The 16844-nt window shown below is 50.9% G+C and overlaps 1 protein-coding gene across 3 annotated transcripts in view; it reads left to right on the forward strand.

Annotated features, from left to right (window-relative positions):
- The window catches only part of ripor1 (RHO family interacting cell polarization regulator 1), a 91889-nt gene that overhangs the window by 49805 nt on the left and 25240 nt on the right, over window positions 1-16844 (forward strand). For 2 of the 3 annotated variants that reach the window (XM_061245476.1, XM_061245475.1), the window contains exons 2-6: window positions 12135-12258; window positions 14660-14812; window positions 15585-15663; window positions 15832-15855; window positions 16126-16179. In XM_061245476.1, coding sequence (XP_061101460.1) covers window positions 12161-12258; window positions 14660-14812; window positions 15585-15663; window positions 15832-15855; window positions 16126-16179 — 408 coding nt within the window. In that variant the 5' untranslated portion in view covers window positions 12135-12160. Of the gene's footprint in view, window positions 1-1223; window positions 1352-12134; window positions 12259-14659; window positions 14813-15584; window positions 15664-15831; window positions 15856-16125; window positions 16180-16844 lie in introns of those variants that run through there. The other variant, XM_061245474.1, reaches the window with a different exon arrangement.

The following is a 16844-nucleotide window of genomic DNA, read 5'->3' on the forward strand; positions in this document are numbered from 1 at the left end:
GCCTAGTCTGGTCCGTGGCCCCCATAGCGCTTTCCCCCCAGCGACTGTTATCGCGGGCAGAGCCAAAATGGATCCACTCAGAATCTGGGCAACAGTCTCACCCGAGTACCCACTGACTCACCTGAGCGGTTGTACATTTCCATCTATGGCAAGCTATAGGTTGAGCTTGGGGAATATCAATCATGCTCGTCAGATAGTCATCTAAACGTCTGAGGCAGTGACTGGCGTTAATGGTGGTTCTTGTCTCTGCGCTCAGCTGGGGTCTCAGTGAGCGGGGGTCTCAGTGAGCGGGGCTCTGAGCGGGGGTCTCAGTGAGCGAGGCTCTGAGCTGGGGTCTCAGTGAGCGGGGCTCTGAGCTGGGGTCTCAGTGAGCGGGGCTCTGAGCTGGGGTCTCAGTGAGCGGGGCTCTGAGCTGGGGTCTCAGTGAGCGGGGCTCTGAGCTGGGGTCTCAGTGAGCGGGGCTCTGAGCTGGGGTCTCAGTGAGCTGGGGTCTCACAGTGAGCTGGGGCTCTGAGCTGGGGTCTCAGACAGCGAGCGGCGGTCTAAGTGAGAACACGTGTGGTTGCGTAACCGTAGGGGAAACGAGGTCAGGTGCGGTTGGTTAGGACAGAGTGATGCGGCTGTTTGGTATTCTCGCTGAGGTGAACCAGGGCTCGGTGGTGGTGGAGGGGGGAGGGAGATGGTGGGAGAAGGCCTCTGTCCCTCTGTCTCTCCCCACCTCCCTCTTTCTTTCCATCCCTCCCTCCCTCGCTCCACCCCAGTGGAAACAATGAGGCGGCCGAGCTGGAAGAGGGCGGGAGGGGCAGGAAGTGAGAGTGATGTCAGGAGGGGAAGCACAGGGGAAGTGTGGGAAAAGAAGGGGGGGGGGTGGGCCGGGCGACCACCAGGCTCCTGTTTCCTGGCTGCGCCTCCGCTATCCGCGTCTGTCTCCCTCTCCTGCCCTCTCTCTCTCTCTCTCTCTCACTCTACTCCTCTCTCTCTCCTTCTCTCCCTCCTGCTCTTGCTCTCTCCCTCACTTGCTCTCCCTCTTACTCTCTCTCTCACTCTCCCTCCTGCGCTCTCTCTCTCTCCCTCCTGCGCTCTCTCTCTCCCTCCTGCGCTCTCTCTCTCCCTCCTGCGCTCTCTCTCTCCCTCCTGCGCTCTCTCTCTCTCTCTCGCTCGCTCTCTCGCTCTGCCCCGGAGAGCGAGGGGCCCCCGGAGATGAAGTGGAGGAAGCTCGGCCAGAGCCCAGGATCTCCGCGCCAGGCCCGCTCGCCCCAGACGCGCTCCTCCCCGCTCGGTATTCGGCAGCGCCGAAACGGCACGCTCCACGGCGACTCCGCACCGGCAAACATGTACAGCAGATATGGAGGTACCGCCTCTCCTTGGCATAACAGCGGTCTGTTCTTAAACTGGACGTGGGACGAGACCGCTCTCTTTGGCTCTCATTGTTCGCGGTGCTGTAGGAGGCCCTTCCTACCGCAGTCACTGCTCCTGTGCCGTGTTGTAACGTTTGTGGTGTTGCCGGTGTTTGCGTCTTTAGTGCCGTGGCCGTTGGTAACATGGTGGCGGTGGTATTTAAAGCAGAGTTTGTGTCAGCGGTGTCAGTTGTATTGGTGCTGTCGCTTGTACTTGTGGTGTCTAGCATTATCTAAATATTTACAAACTTATCCATGTCATTTGTGTCCATTGTATTTACCTGGGAAACAAAGTTGTATTGATTATGTGAGTGTCAGTGTTGGGGGTATTTGAAATATTTTCACGCTAGGCGTTGGTGGTGGTGTGCGTAATGTTGACCGTCGGTGTCAGCGGTGTTAGCGCTGTTGTACCAACCGGGTCAGCCTGTCTAAAGAAATGTCTTCCTGTGGGAAGATGGTGGACTCGACGTTTGCCCTCCTTCGCGGTTTGTTTGAGAAGCTTTAGGTTGAATTCCTGCGTGCTGGGCAGGCGGTGTCCTGTTTGTCCAGGCTGATAGTCTATCAGCAGGACCAGCCCTGAAAAAGCAGGTCCTACCCCTTCCTGTCGGTGGAAATCACAGCTGGGACCAACAACAGTGGGGATTGTGGGCTTCTATAAGTCAGAGTGTGTGCATACCTGATTTGATTTGCTACGCTTCTTGTGGGTAATGCTTTGGCAATAAGCTTATATTTTTAGATTTAATTTGATGCCAGTAAAGCACATTGAGTCTGAGTGCATGTTTGGGAGAGAAACAGTGCGGGCGTGTTCAGGGGAGTTTGTTTGTGTGTTGGTATGTGTTGGTATGTTTTTCCTCCCAAGTGTGTGTGAGCAGGTGTGTGTTTGTGTGTGTGTGTGTGTGTGTGTGTGTTATGAGTGTGCATTAAGGGATGCTGAATTGCTGTAATTACTGTTGAAGGAGCACAAACATCCCATCATCTTCCTCATTATCTCTAATCACTCTTTTACCGGCAGAGCTGTTACCCAGTTCCTGAACCAAAGTTCATCCACAGCCATTCATTTATCACTATTTAGCACATTCTGTGCTTCCATACTGGAATGTGTGCTAGCATAGATTTTGGGGCGGGACCAAAAATGGTTTGTTAGTGTTAGGGTTGTGAGAAAATTGCTTTTGAGCTGCGGAGTGAGAATAAGAGAATGGGAATGACTGAGAATTTGAATTGGAAGTAGAGTTTGATGATTGTATTTGTATTTTAACTGTGTTCAGAAAGTGCAGGAGTGTGGGGTGTGCACTGACTTCCTGCTTTTAATGTTGAAGAGAGCAGGGGGGGCAGGAAACAGTGGATGGCCAACCCTGGAACAGAGTACCTGGAGTGTGTGTGTGTGTGTGTGTGTGTGTGAGAGAGAGAGAGTGAGAGAGAGTCTGTGTGTGTGTGTGTGTGTGTGTGTGTGTGTGTGTGTGTGTGTGTGTGTGTGAGAGAGTCTGTGTGTGTCTGTGTGTAATCTCTGCACATCTGTGTGTGTGATTGAGTGTGTTTGCGTATGTTGGCTATAATCATTGGGTGAGTGTGTGGGGTGGAATATCATAACTGAAGACAGACAGGGCTTCGTGTTCAGGAAAGCTGGGACAGACTGGCCGTGGTCGTCGGTGAACGGACGCAGCCAGTGTCTAGCTAAGAAAGGCACAGAAAGAGACTGAGGAGTTTATCTTTGGCAGTGTGAATGGGCCTGTTTGTGCGAGAGACAAATGAAAGCCGTGCGTATTGCTGAAAATGTGTGAGCGGGTTTGTGCGAGGGACAAAGAGCTCGCTGCACTGTAATTGGCGCATTTGTTCTGGGGGGGAAAATGGCAGCCATTTGTCTCCTGTGCAGAGTGGTGTCAGTGTGTGCACTGCGCTGCTTCTGCTGCTCCCTGCGCTATTCCTGTGTAGGCTGCTGGCTCCACGGACACAGGCCTGTGGTATTCATGCAACAATCATTCTTCATTCCTCTCTCTTTCTATCTTTCACTCTTTCTGTCTCTCACTGTCTCGCTCTCTCTCTGTCTCTCTCTCTCGCTCTGTCTCTCTCTCTCTCTGTCTGTCACTGTCTCTCACTGTCTCTCTCTCTCTCGCTCTCACTGTCGCTCTCTCTCACTGTCTCCTCTCTCTCTGTCTCTCACTCTCTCTCTCTCTCTCTATCTCTCTCTCTCTCTCTCTCTCTCTCTCTCTCTCTCTCTCTCTCTATCTCTCTCTGTCTGTTTCTCACTGTTTCTCACTGTTTCTCACTGTCTCTCTCTCGCTCTTGCTCTCTCTCTCACTGTCGCTCTCTCTCACTGTCTCTCCTCTCTCTGTCTCTCTCTCTGTCACTGTCTCTCTCCCTCTCTCTCTCCTGAGAAAAAGAAAACGTCGTCTCTTAGTACGCTAATGGTGTGTTGGGTTACCGCCGCACAGGGAGGACTTCCAATAGCAGCGCACATTCCTCCGTAACACCCCGAGGGCTCGGAGCCTGCCGGCGGGAAGCGAGCGGACTCGCGAGACCGCTCGGAAAACAAACATGACAACGGACAGGGAGCCGCCGAGTCTCGTTCCGTTGTCCCACTGTTGGTGGCCTCTCTCCGGAAAGATAACAGGTGACGCAAAACCAAAGGGACCCAAAGACTCTGCGGAACCCAGCGTGATCTCAAAAGTTGCGGTTCTGGTTCCCGGAGATTCCCCTGGGGGAATGTTCCCTGATAGTCAAGTGAAGGACCGGCAGGGGTCACCAGGAACCTGCGGTCGACCCCAAAAGTCTGCGGTCCGGTCACGGCTCTGTCCGCTGCTCTCCCATGAAACACGCTGTTGAGAAGCCCTGTTAAATATCAATACCGCCTTCTTGTTCCTCCTCCATCTCTTGCACTTTGTAGTAATTCATTTCCTTATTGAGCCTGCCTCATCCTTTTAGTTTCCTTATTACTCAGTTTGTAATAGCTGTTTGTTTTTCCATTTAGGCGGTCAAGCACTGAGAATGGATATGTTGTAAAGATGACAAGCATTTTGTTAGGCTGTTATCTTTCTATTCTATTCCTGTTTGTGTGATGTACATCTTACACGCAGAATGTGTCAGTACTGCTGTCTGTTCTCTCAGATTCGGCTTCTGTCATTATCTGCTTTGTGGCAGCATGTGGTACTTGCTTCACATGATTAAATATTGCCCAATTATACAGGTAAATATTTTTACTAGAGTGCTTCAGGTGAATGCCTTGTGGTTTTTCTTCTGTCTTGCATAGACTTGTGATACACTGCTGTTTGTGTCACTGCTCCACATTGCTGCTCTGACCACTGCTCCACACTGCTGCTCTGACCACTGCTCCACACTGCTGCTCTGGCCACTGCTCCACACTGCTGCTCTGACCGCTGCTCCACACTGCTGCTCTGGCCACTGCTCCACACTGCTGCTCTGACCACTGCTCCACGCTGCTGCTCTGACCACTGCTCCACACCACTGCCCCATTCTTGCTCCCTTGGGGACTTCCTGCCTCCACAGTCCCTGCCCTGCTCTCTCTCCCTAATGGAGTGCAGATGAGCAGTGATGCAGCAGTCCGGAGGGAACGGTCACAGACACAGACCGATCATGTGTTTGAAAGCGATCTGGGAGATGGGCGGAGAGCGGCATCCGTGAGGGGAAATGAAGGGGGGGAGAAAGGCGTCCTCTGTTTGGCCTCCCGTGGGGGTTTAAAGCCTTGTAACTCGTCCTGTCTCGCAGACACTCAGGTTTCAACTCCGGGCTCAGGAGAGCCTCTCAGTGAGTGTCTGAGACACAAACCCAGAGACAGGACAGACACTGCCCACAAATATGCAGGTGTGTCTGCTGTGTGCATGTGTGTGTGTGTGTCTCTGTCTGCATGTGTGTGTGTGTCTGTCTACCTGTGTGTATGTGTGTATGTGTGTATGTGTGTATGTGTGTGTGTGTGTGTGTGTGTGTGTGCGTGCGCACGCATGCGCGTCTCGGTCTGCGTGAGTGTGTGTATGTGTGTGTTTGTGTCTGTGTGTATTTCTCTGAGGGAGTTTAGGTTCAGAAAGTGGGGGAGAAAGACTAGAAGGAAGGAAGAGAGGAAGGAAGAGAAGGGAGGACACAGGAGTGTAAAGGAAAGGGAGGTTAGGAGTGAGAGGTTTTAGAGAGGGGGAAATGGAGGGAGGGAAGGGGGTGGAGGTATAGACCTGCCACTGTCTCGGGGGTGACTGTGTGGTGAGGCCTCAGTCATCGCTGGCCTCCCGGGCCCTGGAGAACAGACGGCCCTGGGGCTTCTCCAAATTCCATTTCATCATTATCATTTTCACCACCTTCTGTAAGGAGGCCCTGATAAGCCCTCGAAACATTTGAGGAACAATGCAGCCTTCAGTGGCTAGGCTAGGCCTCAAGGGCTCTGTGTACTGACAGTCAGCCTTGTGGCCATGTGGCACCCAAGGTACTTCCAACTCACATGAAATGTTCTCACAATGTTACTGGAATGTTCTGTCATCGTTGTAACATTGCCATCGCATGGCAGCAACATTGTGAGGATGTTCGCTTGTGTTCGTTTCCCACTCAGACGACTGGAAGGCAGCGGCTTTTAGAACTAGTGAACGAATAGCCACAGATTAGCAAACCGGCTAGTGCAGTAATGTAGCTACAGACTAATTTGATAGAAGTACATTAAAGAAACACTGCCTGCAGAGAGGTGCCGTATGAACGTCATCTGTGGTTTGCCGTCTTTGTGGCAGCGACTGCCTTCCTGTCGTTACTGAGGGAAGGAAAGTACCTTAAACTCTGTGGCTCTGGCACCAGCTACCTTCCCATGCACTCTCCAGCACTGCTCCTCTTGTGTTGTGGTACCCTGATGCACCTCCCCACAGACCCGCCCCCCTGTGCTGTTTTGGGTTTGTGGAGATACCCCCCTCTGAGGCCCTGTTAATCTCGGACATGCCTGGAATGTGTCAGAGGGAGGCAGGGTGGCCGGAGAGGGACGTTTGCTCAACACCTCGGCCTCTTCCCATTGGCTGTCGGGGCTCTGCGCCTGCTAGTTTTGTTATCCACTCCAATGCCACGTTCTTTGTGTGTGTCGTATGCCTGGAGCCGGGGGTGTGGTGTGTGTGTGTGTGTGTGTGTGTGTACACACAAACACACACACATTCATCATTCATTCAGGCCATGCTCTGGTAGTGGGAACGGATTGCGCTATTGGAGTTGTCACAAGGGAACAGTGGGAAGAGCAGAGAGAGAAAGTGAGTGAGAACGAAAGAAAAGAGCGTCTGTGAGCGAGAAAGAGAGGAGGGTAGAGAGAGAGGCAGATAAGGTCAGCGAGATGTAGATGAGTTCGAGAGAGAGAGAGAGAGCCTCATAGACTGTCTGGTGTGAAGCATAGATTAGCTTAGCCAATCCAGCGTGTAAATTGTTTTGTTCGCGAGGTAAAATGGAGTCTGGCCATCTGTCCCTCGTTGGCTGACGGTATGCGAGTAGGTGTGAAACGGAGAGCGAGAGAAAGCGGGAGAGAAAAGGGAGGTGAGAGCGGTCGGAGTCGCAGGACGGCGGACAGGGCCCCAGCGCTGCGTGTGACTGCTCTGTGGAAAGTGCTAGAACCCTCCGGGGATAAAGAGAGGGGCCTGCGGAACAATGGCTGTTCTCTAACAGCGGGAAGCTCCAGAGCCCTGACCCCCCCCCCCCCCGGCCGGCCGTGCCCCAGTATAGAAGCCCATGGAAGGCCCTGAACTCTGCGCCAGGGTCACTCTTTTTTGGGCACCTTGTGATCCCACCGTATTTAAACCGGGTTACACCCAGTCTCCACCGGACCAGGTAGGAACCAAATAACTGGGGCTTTACAGCACCGGTTACTGCAAGACTGGCCTGGCGGTTGGAGGTTTGGCTGGGGTGGGGGGGCCTTACTGTATCTCAGGCAGGGGGGAGGGCAGGGGCTGGGTGAAGGTGACTCTGTGGAGAGGCTGAAACTGACTTGAGATCAGCCGAGGGAGAATGTGTCACTTACCTGTGTCCTGCTTACCTGGGGACACTCAGGATGAGGGAGACTCTGTTGAAGGTGTGTACTTCCAGGCAAACTGATGAGCTGGTGTGTGTGTGTGTGTGTGTGTGTGTTTTCAGAATTGTGTGGCCGTGTGTTTTCTGCACTATTTTGGCATTTATATGGTATTATACGGTAATGTAAGGGTATTATGGTGTTATGGCAAGGTCTATAATGAGAACGTTTAAGGTGGTATTGTGTTTGTGTTGTTTTGATAAGTGTTCACTTTCTCACCAGTGATATGTGTTTGTGAGGGAAGGTGGAGAGAAGATTGGAGGAGGGAATGTTTGTGTATACAGAGTGCAAAAACTGAGTAAATGTACTGTCTTGAACTGAGTATGCAGAGTTTAAGTAAGTTTGTGTCTGCGTGGGGTACAGTCTACAGTGTGTTAGGTATGTGTAGTGTCGACATAATACTGTTTGTGTGCAAGTTTGTAGTGTATACGGCGTGTATGTGTGTGTGAGAGGTGTATAAAGTATACAGTGTGAGTTTGGTATGTGTACTATTCTGAGTAAGCATGTCTGGAAGGTATTTATAGTGTATTTGTATGTAGAGTAAGTGTATGTATATAGGGTAGAGTGTGATCTGCACATGTAAGCAGTATGCGCTGTGCATACTCTGCGTGTGTCTCTGGGTGTTGTGAATGGAGAGCTCGGTCTCTAATGGCTGCCTGTAATTTCCTAACCCCATTCCAGACTGTGACGGGGAAGTAGGCTATGTCAACAGGCTTGAGAGAGAGAGCGCAAGCGGTATCTGGCCAGATGTTTTTATAGTCCTGGGCCGTCTTCCTTTGTACAATTTCCTGTGGAGCATGAGAAAAAAAACAGCAGACTTCCTGTCGGATTGGCCAGTTTCCCCTGGAACAGGTTTAAGGGGATTTGTTTTTTGGGTTTCGTGTCTCGGTGGTTTGCTGTTTGCAGTCACGGGAGCCTGAGGGCAGGGCCTGAGGATGTTCGCTCTGCGGCTAACGGTGTGATAGGCTGTTTCCCCAGAACCTCGCTGTGGAAACACACCAGTGTGCCCCAGTCATGGCCTCTGTCTCTGTGTGTGTCTGTGTGTGTCTGTGTCTGTCTGTGTCTGTCTGTGTCTGTCTGTGTCTGTCTGTGTCTGTGTCTGTGTATGTGTGTCTGTATGTGTCTGTGTGTGTCTGTATGTCTGTGTGTGTTTGCGTGTGTGTCTGTGTATAATTTTTATGCTGGCCCCCGCCCCTTTCCCCTTTCTGGTCCTCTTACCGGTACATTTTATTCCATTGGAAGCTTGCAATTCCAGTTTATAGTTAACTGCACATTTTCCTCACTGTTTCAAAAAAGAAAAAAAGAAAAAAAATATTTCCATGCTTATTGTTCAGGCCTGTTTACCATAAAAATAACAGCTGGAACTCTGCCCTCATTTTGAAGGCCCACCCCCCCTCTCTCCCTCCCTCCCTGTCTCTCTTTCTCTCTCTGTCTGTCTCTCTCCCTCCCTCCCTCTCCATGTTTGGAGAGAGTGAGTTTTACTCACCTGGCCCTCTTTCGCGCTGTACTGTTTTGTACTGGTGTTGATGAGATATCGTGTGGTGTATGTGGTAGGTGGGCTTGAAGTGAGCAGTGACTACCTGGCTCAGGCTTGTATGGGATGTACAGTACTGCAGATAGCGTTGGGTCGGGTGTTGTGGGTGTCTCATGTACAGAGTGTGCTGTTCTCTAAGATAGCTGGGGATGATTTCCTGTTCCTCAGTGTTTAAAATAAACGCGAGTTTCCTTCTGAGAGCCTTCGGTAACCAAAATATAGGACAAAACAACACTGACCAAACCAGTCATGACACTGATCAAACCAGTTATGGTACTTAACACATCAGCCAAGGCACTGACCAAACCAGCCACGGCACTGATCGAACCAGTCACGACACTGACCCAATCGGTTATGGCCCTAACCCAGTCAGTGACATTAACTTATGAAATCATAAGGGTGCAGACAGACGGAATACTGATTGAAGTCTGTGCTACCAAAACCGTGACACTGTCACCGACCACATCAATGAAAAGAAACGGTTATGGGAAAGACAAGAACAGCATTCACCAGATTGGGCAAAATGACAAATACAGTTACTGCTCTGACCCATATAATTAATGGCACGATTCTGGTGCTGGGAAGGAATACAAATTGTTTAGTTTTTTTTTCTTTGATAACGATAGTATGTGTATAACGGTTTGATAGTCTTTAAGTCTGAGTGCCAGACAAAGTGAAATTGGTCTGAAGTCAAGCCCCTCAAAATGGATGCATATGTCATGAAATCCACACGTTTAATATAGGCTGTATCCCTTCTACAAAGCATGAATTACCTGTCAGCCTGTAACACATTTAATATCTAACACTGATGCTGTACTAAAATACCCGCTTGTTTTGAAACAAAAAAAACAATGGAGGCAATGGTGAGTGACTGATAAGTGAGTGTGGGCGTGTGAGTTAATCTCTTTGATTCAAACAAAAATAGTGGTAGTCGTCACGGTGTGTGTGTGTGATTGTGTGTGATTGTGTGTGGGTGTGAGTGTGTGCGTGTGTTTGAGTGTGTGCGTATGTTTGAGTGTGTGTGTGTGTGTGTGTGTGTGTGTGAGTGAGTCTGTGTGTGGTAGGGTGGGGTGCATTTATATTAGATGTTATCAGGCCTGCCCGTAAAAAGCAGTATCCTGCTGCTTTCTGTTTAGCTCTGTGTCAGGCTGAGTTGTCCCTCTTGGCAGCAGTGAGTCTTTGAAGCGCACGTTGGGGATAAGGGGTCACTTTCACAGTTGCTTACTGGCTGGAGCCTGCGTGGTTCGCTCGCTGTGTCCTAGGGTAACCTTCCCTCTCCCCCCCTCCTCTCTCTCTCTCCCCTCCTCTCTCTCTCCCCTCCTCTCTCTCCCCCCTCCTCTGTCCCTATCTCACTGATAGACTGAATCTCTATGTACATGCAGTTACTTTGTGGTCCAGCTGTGCTGTAACCTCTGTGTGCTCCTGGAGAGGAATCTCGGAATTCCCAGTCTGCTCTTTGAGCCATTCCAGGCACTGGAGTGTTGCGAATCTTCCTCAGTCGTAATCTCCCAATTGCGATTACATTATCAACTTCCTCCGCAATAAAACACTAAATCAGCCGGAATATGTGTGGAATTTGGGGACATGATATGTTTATCTGTATACAGTATGACGTGTGTGTGTGTGTGTGTGTGTATGTGTATATGTGTGTATGGGTAGGTGGGTGGGTGTTTGTGTGGGTCATAGAGATGTATTGATCTTTCTGCTTCACCTCTATTCTATATTGTGTAGGAGGTACAAATATTGTGTGGGAGGTACCATCTGCTCGGAGGGTGTTTCCAGTGTGTCTGAGCTGGGTCTCCTGTGTAATGAGTCTGTTGCAGTGTCATACACCCCCCCAGGGAGCAGTCATTTCACTGCGCTGGGCCAAGAATCCTGGAGGCCTTTTTGCTGACCCGCTGTATTGGCCGTCTAACATGACCAAACATGGTGGAGCGTACCTTAGCCGATCCAGCGCTGCTGTGAGTCGAGGTTAGGTGGTGTTGGTGTGTTCGGCATTTCCATATGTGCCTGGCTGGTTTGTAAATATGCTGGTGAGCACTGGAAGCCGTCTCCCGTATTTCTGAAGCGCTTCTTTGAGTCAGCTTAGGTGTGTTGCTTACTACCATATGGCCTGTTTGTAAATATTGTGGTGAACAGTGGAACCTCCCCCCCTTCCAGTGTCGGTCAGTGTGCAGGCCCTGTAGCCGTCCGCTCTATTGTTTCCAAGGAGAGGGTCGAGGGAGCTCGCTCTCTGTGACCCGCAGGGTGACTCTTGCGACAGGAAATGGGAGGAAGAGTCCAGCTGAGAGTGAAATGGAACGGTAGCCGGGCCGCGTCTCGATCCGTTCAAGCCGCTACTTTATGTAGGCCAACCCTGATTAACCCTTATGAGGTGCTGTATTTAGTGATTAAAAGTATGATACGTATTGACATCAATCATCAATATTGGGCAGATATGTTAGATGCAGCGTCGCTGACAAATAAAAAGTCAGATGCGATTTTTGTCATTTCAGATGAGCAGTGTTGGGGTGCTCACGTCTGTGAATGTGCCAGCGTGCATGTTTATTTTTGTGTGTGTGTGCGCGTGCGTGCGCTGCGTGGGTCCCAGGAAACCCTGGCCAGCAGCAGCAGATGGCCCTGTCACCTTTAGCCTGTTGGGCAGGCGGCCATTTGCACCGTCCCGTGCGGTGTTTACCACTTCGCTGAGGGGCGGCGGGGGTTTCAGGCTTGCGTAATCTCGCCGCCCGCAGAGCTGCTTTAATAAGCTGCTCCTGATGCCAGACCAGTTCCCTTTCTGTGCCCGAAGCGATACGCTCGCTCTGCGGTTCATCAAACAGCGCGCCACCGCCGTCGGAAACTCCCCGTGTCTTTATTAACGGGGCTGAGGGTGCGCCCAGCTGAGACCGTACAGCTAACGAGGATTCAGGAGTCAGCATTCCAGAAATAATTGCATAACTGGAATTATGCACAAGTCGTTTTATTATATTTTTTTGGTAAAATATCTGTTACAAACAAGCTGTTCTGCTCATTCCGACGTGCTGGTTTCTGCCAAAGGGCATCAACTGCCAGGATTCTTCTTCTCACTGGGCGCTTATTTTGACTTCCTTCTTTACTCTCTTTGCTCCCAGCTCCACCCATAGTGTGCCCCTTCCCTCGTGTGCAGCTGCTAAATTCTTCCCCCTCCCGTTTCCCGCAGGGAGTCCCTCCCGAGCTGTTTCCACCATGTCCCTCTCCGTGCGCCCATCCCGGCGAATCCTCTCCAGGTCCATCACTAGGAGCCAGTCCTTCGCCGGAGTCAACTCCCACGACAAGCCCTACAGGTGAGCCTCCACAGCCCCGTTCCTCCAATCACGGCCCTCGAGGGGTGGGAGCTGCTGGCTTTCCACCCTCCCTTTACCTGGGAGTCCGCTGCAAAGACTATCTGGCCAGTCGTTGGCACTAATTGTTCAGTTAATGAGCTGGAAGAAAAGAGAACCTGGATTTGCATTTGATGATCGCTGCAGGTCCCCTGAGCCTCTTTTAGCTGCCCATAACTCACTCAGTGTTGGTTGCGTGTTCGGGATCTGCTAGCTCATTTGGCAGCTGCTGTCAGTGATGCAGCTCTACCCATAATGCACTGCAACCCTTGATCCATGCCCTGCTGGTTGCTCAGCCCATCCATGCTTCCCAGATAACACCTCCTGCATTCTGGTTGGCCCCTCCTTCTCCTCCCCATTTGGGCCAATGAGGTCCGTTCTCACAGCATGTCTAAAGACAGATGCTGGTTAACCACAGTCCCAGTAATGAGTTCCTCAAATCCCACTTACCACGCCCCCTTACATTTTGGTTTTCTGTGTTTTTTGGTGCAGAAGAAGAACTAGCTCAGCACTGGTTTCTTTATTAGTTACAGCTATACAGACACTCACACCCACATACACACACGCACACACAGCGCCGCACATACACACATACCCGCGCATATACACGCACACGCACACGCACACACACACACGCACATACACACATACCCATCCATATACACACGCACACACACACACACACACGCACCCGCATACACACACACACACACACCCACACACATACACACACACGTACACACACACGCATATACACATACCCATACACGCACACGGACACGCATACACACACACACGCACACACGCACACACACGCCCGTCCCAAGCAGCGCGGTCACCGCAGCCACACCTGACAGGAAGTCCTGTTCACCCTGCACTTCCTGTCGGCTGTAGGCTTCCTGTGTCTGATGTCGGGGAGGGAAGAATGGGCCTTTGAAGTGTGGGGCTTGATTTATTGGAAATGGTTTTATTTTTCATGTTCTCAAAGCTGTCACTTATAGGAAACTGCAACTCACCACATAAACAGGCCCGTTAGCATGTTGTTGAGGTGGGTCGGGACTGTCTGCCTCGATTCTTTCTGCCTGCTTCTGTAAACTAGCGAGGTGGTGAAATACATGATGGTGAGGGTTTTCTGCTTTGCTTCATTTGACTGAAAGGCTGGTCAGCAAAAACTCCTCTCCTACAGTGCAGAGTGATGCATTCCAGCCCAACTGAACCACTACCTCTCCTGCCGCCTGTGTGTGTATGTGTGTGTGTGTGAGAGAGAGAGACTGCCAGTGTTATTTGGTAATGAAGAGATCCATCTTCCAGTCAACAGGACAGAATGGAGCCTGTATATCACATCCATTGAGAGGAGAGATAGTGGAGGAGAGGGGCTGCCGTACTGCCTCATTCAGACCAGCTTTATACATTGAGTAATGTTGCATCCGTACTCTTCACCGAGTGGCCCTGGTCGGCCCCGCATGTAACATACCGCAAGTTGATTGGCCGGGTTGATTCACCAGCCGCTTTTGATTGGTCGGCTTTGTGTATTTTTCAGCTGAGGAATCGATTGGTGGAGTAACTGAGCAGGGAGCGAGGGGACGAGATAAAATAAACATTCCTGTCGCTTGGCGATTGTCTGTTTCGGCATGGCGATGTGACATTTGCCAGAACAGGGAAGGAGAGCTGATATCAGGGGTTATCAGCCACCAGTCCTACATGCGAGCACTGGTGTGTCAAACTGAGCCCCAGTAGGGCTGATGGGAAGGCCAGATCTTTTCCAATCTCTGGTCTTAATGACTTAATTAGCCTGTATTATTGCTCAGCGTGACTTTTTTCAGGTGATAAAGCCCAACAGCGGTCATACTTTCAAGAATACTTAAGTAATTTATTTTCCTTAAAGTGTGCAAGTGCTGTGTAACTTCCTCAGTTATTGCACCGATTTGGTATTGTATTTCCCGGTTCAAGCTAACTGTCACTTGAACCATTAACGTGTCGGACTAAGAGTAGTTATTTATCATATTCACTCCTGTCGAGTGAGCCATATAAAGTAACAGTGAATCTCCTCTTGCATTGATTGTCTGACGTTTATACTTAAGTGGCATTTAAAGTGTTATCGATTTCTTACCTCTAGTTGATATTATAATGTGCGACTTGGCACAAAGTGAGACGCTCTAACCTGAGTGAGGCCTGATTGGCTGCCAGTTTTCCTCTGCTGCTTGTAATGAGATGGCTTTCTGTAATAATGAGCCGGTCAATGAGACCGTTTATGCTGTGTTATGGCCGCTGCAGTTTTAGTAGCTGAGCGCTGACTCTCATTTTCCGGCCCCCGTCTCTCCCGTTCTCTTAACGTCGTTCTCTTAACGCCGCTCTCTGTGCTCAGGAACCTGTCGGTGTTCAGCACCCCGGGCTGCACGAGGAAGACCCCGTCACGAGCGAGCAGGATGTTCACCCTCTCCACCAAATCTCCGCCCCCGAAGGTGCCCCAGCCGGAGCGGCTGGACGAGGTGTACGAGGCGCTGAAGAGAGGCCTGCAGTGAGCATGAACGCACGACACACACACACACACACACACGCTACAGATACACACACACACACACTCTCACACACACACACGCTACAGACACACACACACACACATACGCTACAGACACACACACACACACATACATACACACGCACACACATACGCTACAGACACACACACACACACATACGCTACAGACACACACACACACACACGCTACAGACACACACACACATACGCTACAGACACACACACACACATACACACGCACACACATACGCTACAGACACACACACACACACACACACACATACGCTACAGACACACACACACATACACACACACACACACATACACACACACACACGCTATAGACACACACACACACACACACACACATACGCTACAGACACACACACACATGCGCGCGCACACACACCTGCGCACATACACACACATACATACACACGCATACACACATATACACACACATACACACAAAGAAAAAAAAAGAACCTGAATTGTTTGGCCCTGTGATGTTTGTGGTGCTAAACGACTGCTTGGAGTGTTTATACCAGCAGCCGCACACAACAGGAGCACACAACAACGCATACTACTCTCACACGCCCCATACTCACATTTCCACGATGTCCTCTCATGCCCCTGTCCATACTGTACGCACACAATAAACGCTACACGTAAACTCAAATCAGAACCCACAACCTCACAGGAAGTAGTGCGTGCAGACAGGAAATGACACAAACCCCCTTCTCTCCTCCAGGGCTTACCTGCAGGTCCACCAGCTGGAGCTAGACAGCCTCAGCCGGCAGATGAGAGAGTCCAAGAGGAACTCCAGACTGGTACGTACCGGGCCAGCCTGGGCCTGGCCCTCCTGGGGGTGCTCTCTCAGTGGGTCTCCTGGGCCAGGATTGGACAGGGTTTGGGCTTGTGGGGGTTGTAGGCAGAGTGTATAAATATAATCATCCTTCTCGTGGATTGCATCTGATTCCTGTATTTTTCCCCTACAGGGCTTTCTGTACGAACTCGACAAGGTGAGAGGAATCTGATTTTGTTCTGTCTTTCACTGAGTTAGTTTTCTATTCCCTTTATCCTCTTAACACCTCACTCTTAGAATTTGAGGAAGTTTGAAACGTTTAGGGAGAGCATCCTGAACAAATAATCCTGGTCATTTGATAGTTTTTTGGGTGTGTGTAGGTGTTGTTAGTACATTCTTGGGATAATATGTTGAGTCATTTCAGGGGTTTGGGGTTGTGGATAGATGGGGGGAGGTGGCTGAAGAGTTTTTGTGTGTTTCCCGACAGCAAGTAAAAGTTATCGAGAGATTTATGCGACGGCTGGAGTTCCACCTCAGCAAGGTAAGATGCTCCCTGGCCTTGTGTGCGAGTGTGCATGTACGTGTGTGTGTGTGTGTATCTACATGGGTGTGTGTGTCTGCACATGCATGCTTGTTTGTTTGTGTGTGTGTTTGTGTGTATGTATGTGTACCTGCTGCCCCAGAGGCTGCTGGGATAGGCTCTGGCCTCCCTGCGCATTCCGGGGCCGTTTTCTCTGCTGCGCTGGCGAGGGCCCGCCCGTGGGTCAGAGGTGAAGCAGGGGTGGCACATTAACTGCCCCAGAGGCAGCTGGGCGGCACAGGAAGCGCCGGTCTCCTCCTCTGATCTGTCATTAGTTTGTCTTTTACGAGCGGAGAGCGCCCTGGGGAGTTCCCGCCTTCCAGGGGTCGGAGGGCACAGCCTCTCCCTGGGTTGGCGAGAGCAGGCGGTGTGTGTACAATGGAACCTGACCTGCACCCACTTGTCGAGTTGCCCTTTGCTTCTGAGACTGGTTCTCTCCTTCCCCCTGCCGGGCCCACTGAGCTTGGCTGCTTCGAAGGGAAGGATAGGTTTACAGATCTCAGCTACGTCTATGAGGTGCAGTGGGCTTCTGGGAGATGTAGTCTGCTGAAGGAGTGGGAGTGTGAAAACCCAGTAACGGTTAACATTGTAAACTGTGAAAGGCTGTACTGCAGACCCACTCATGT

Source organism: Conger conger, chromosome 6 (assembly GCF_963514075.1).
Source record: "Conger conger chromosome 6, fConCon1.1, whole genome shotgun sequence".
Lineage (NCBI taxonomy): Eukaryota > Metazoa > Chordata > Actinopteri > Anguilliformes > Congridae > Conger > Conger conger.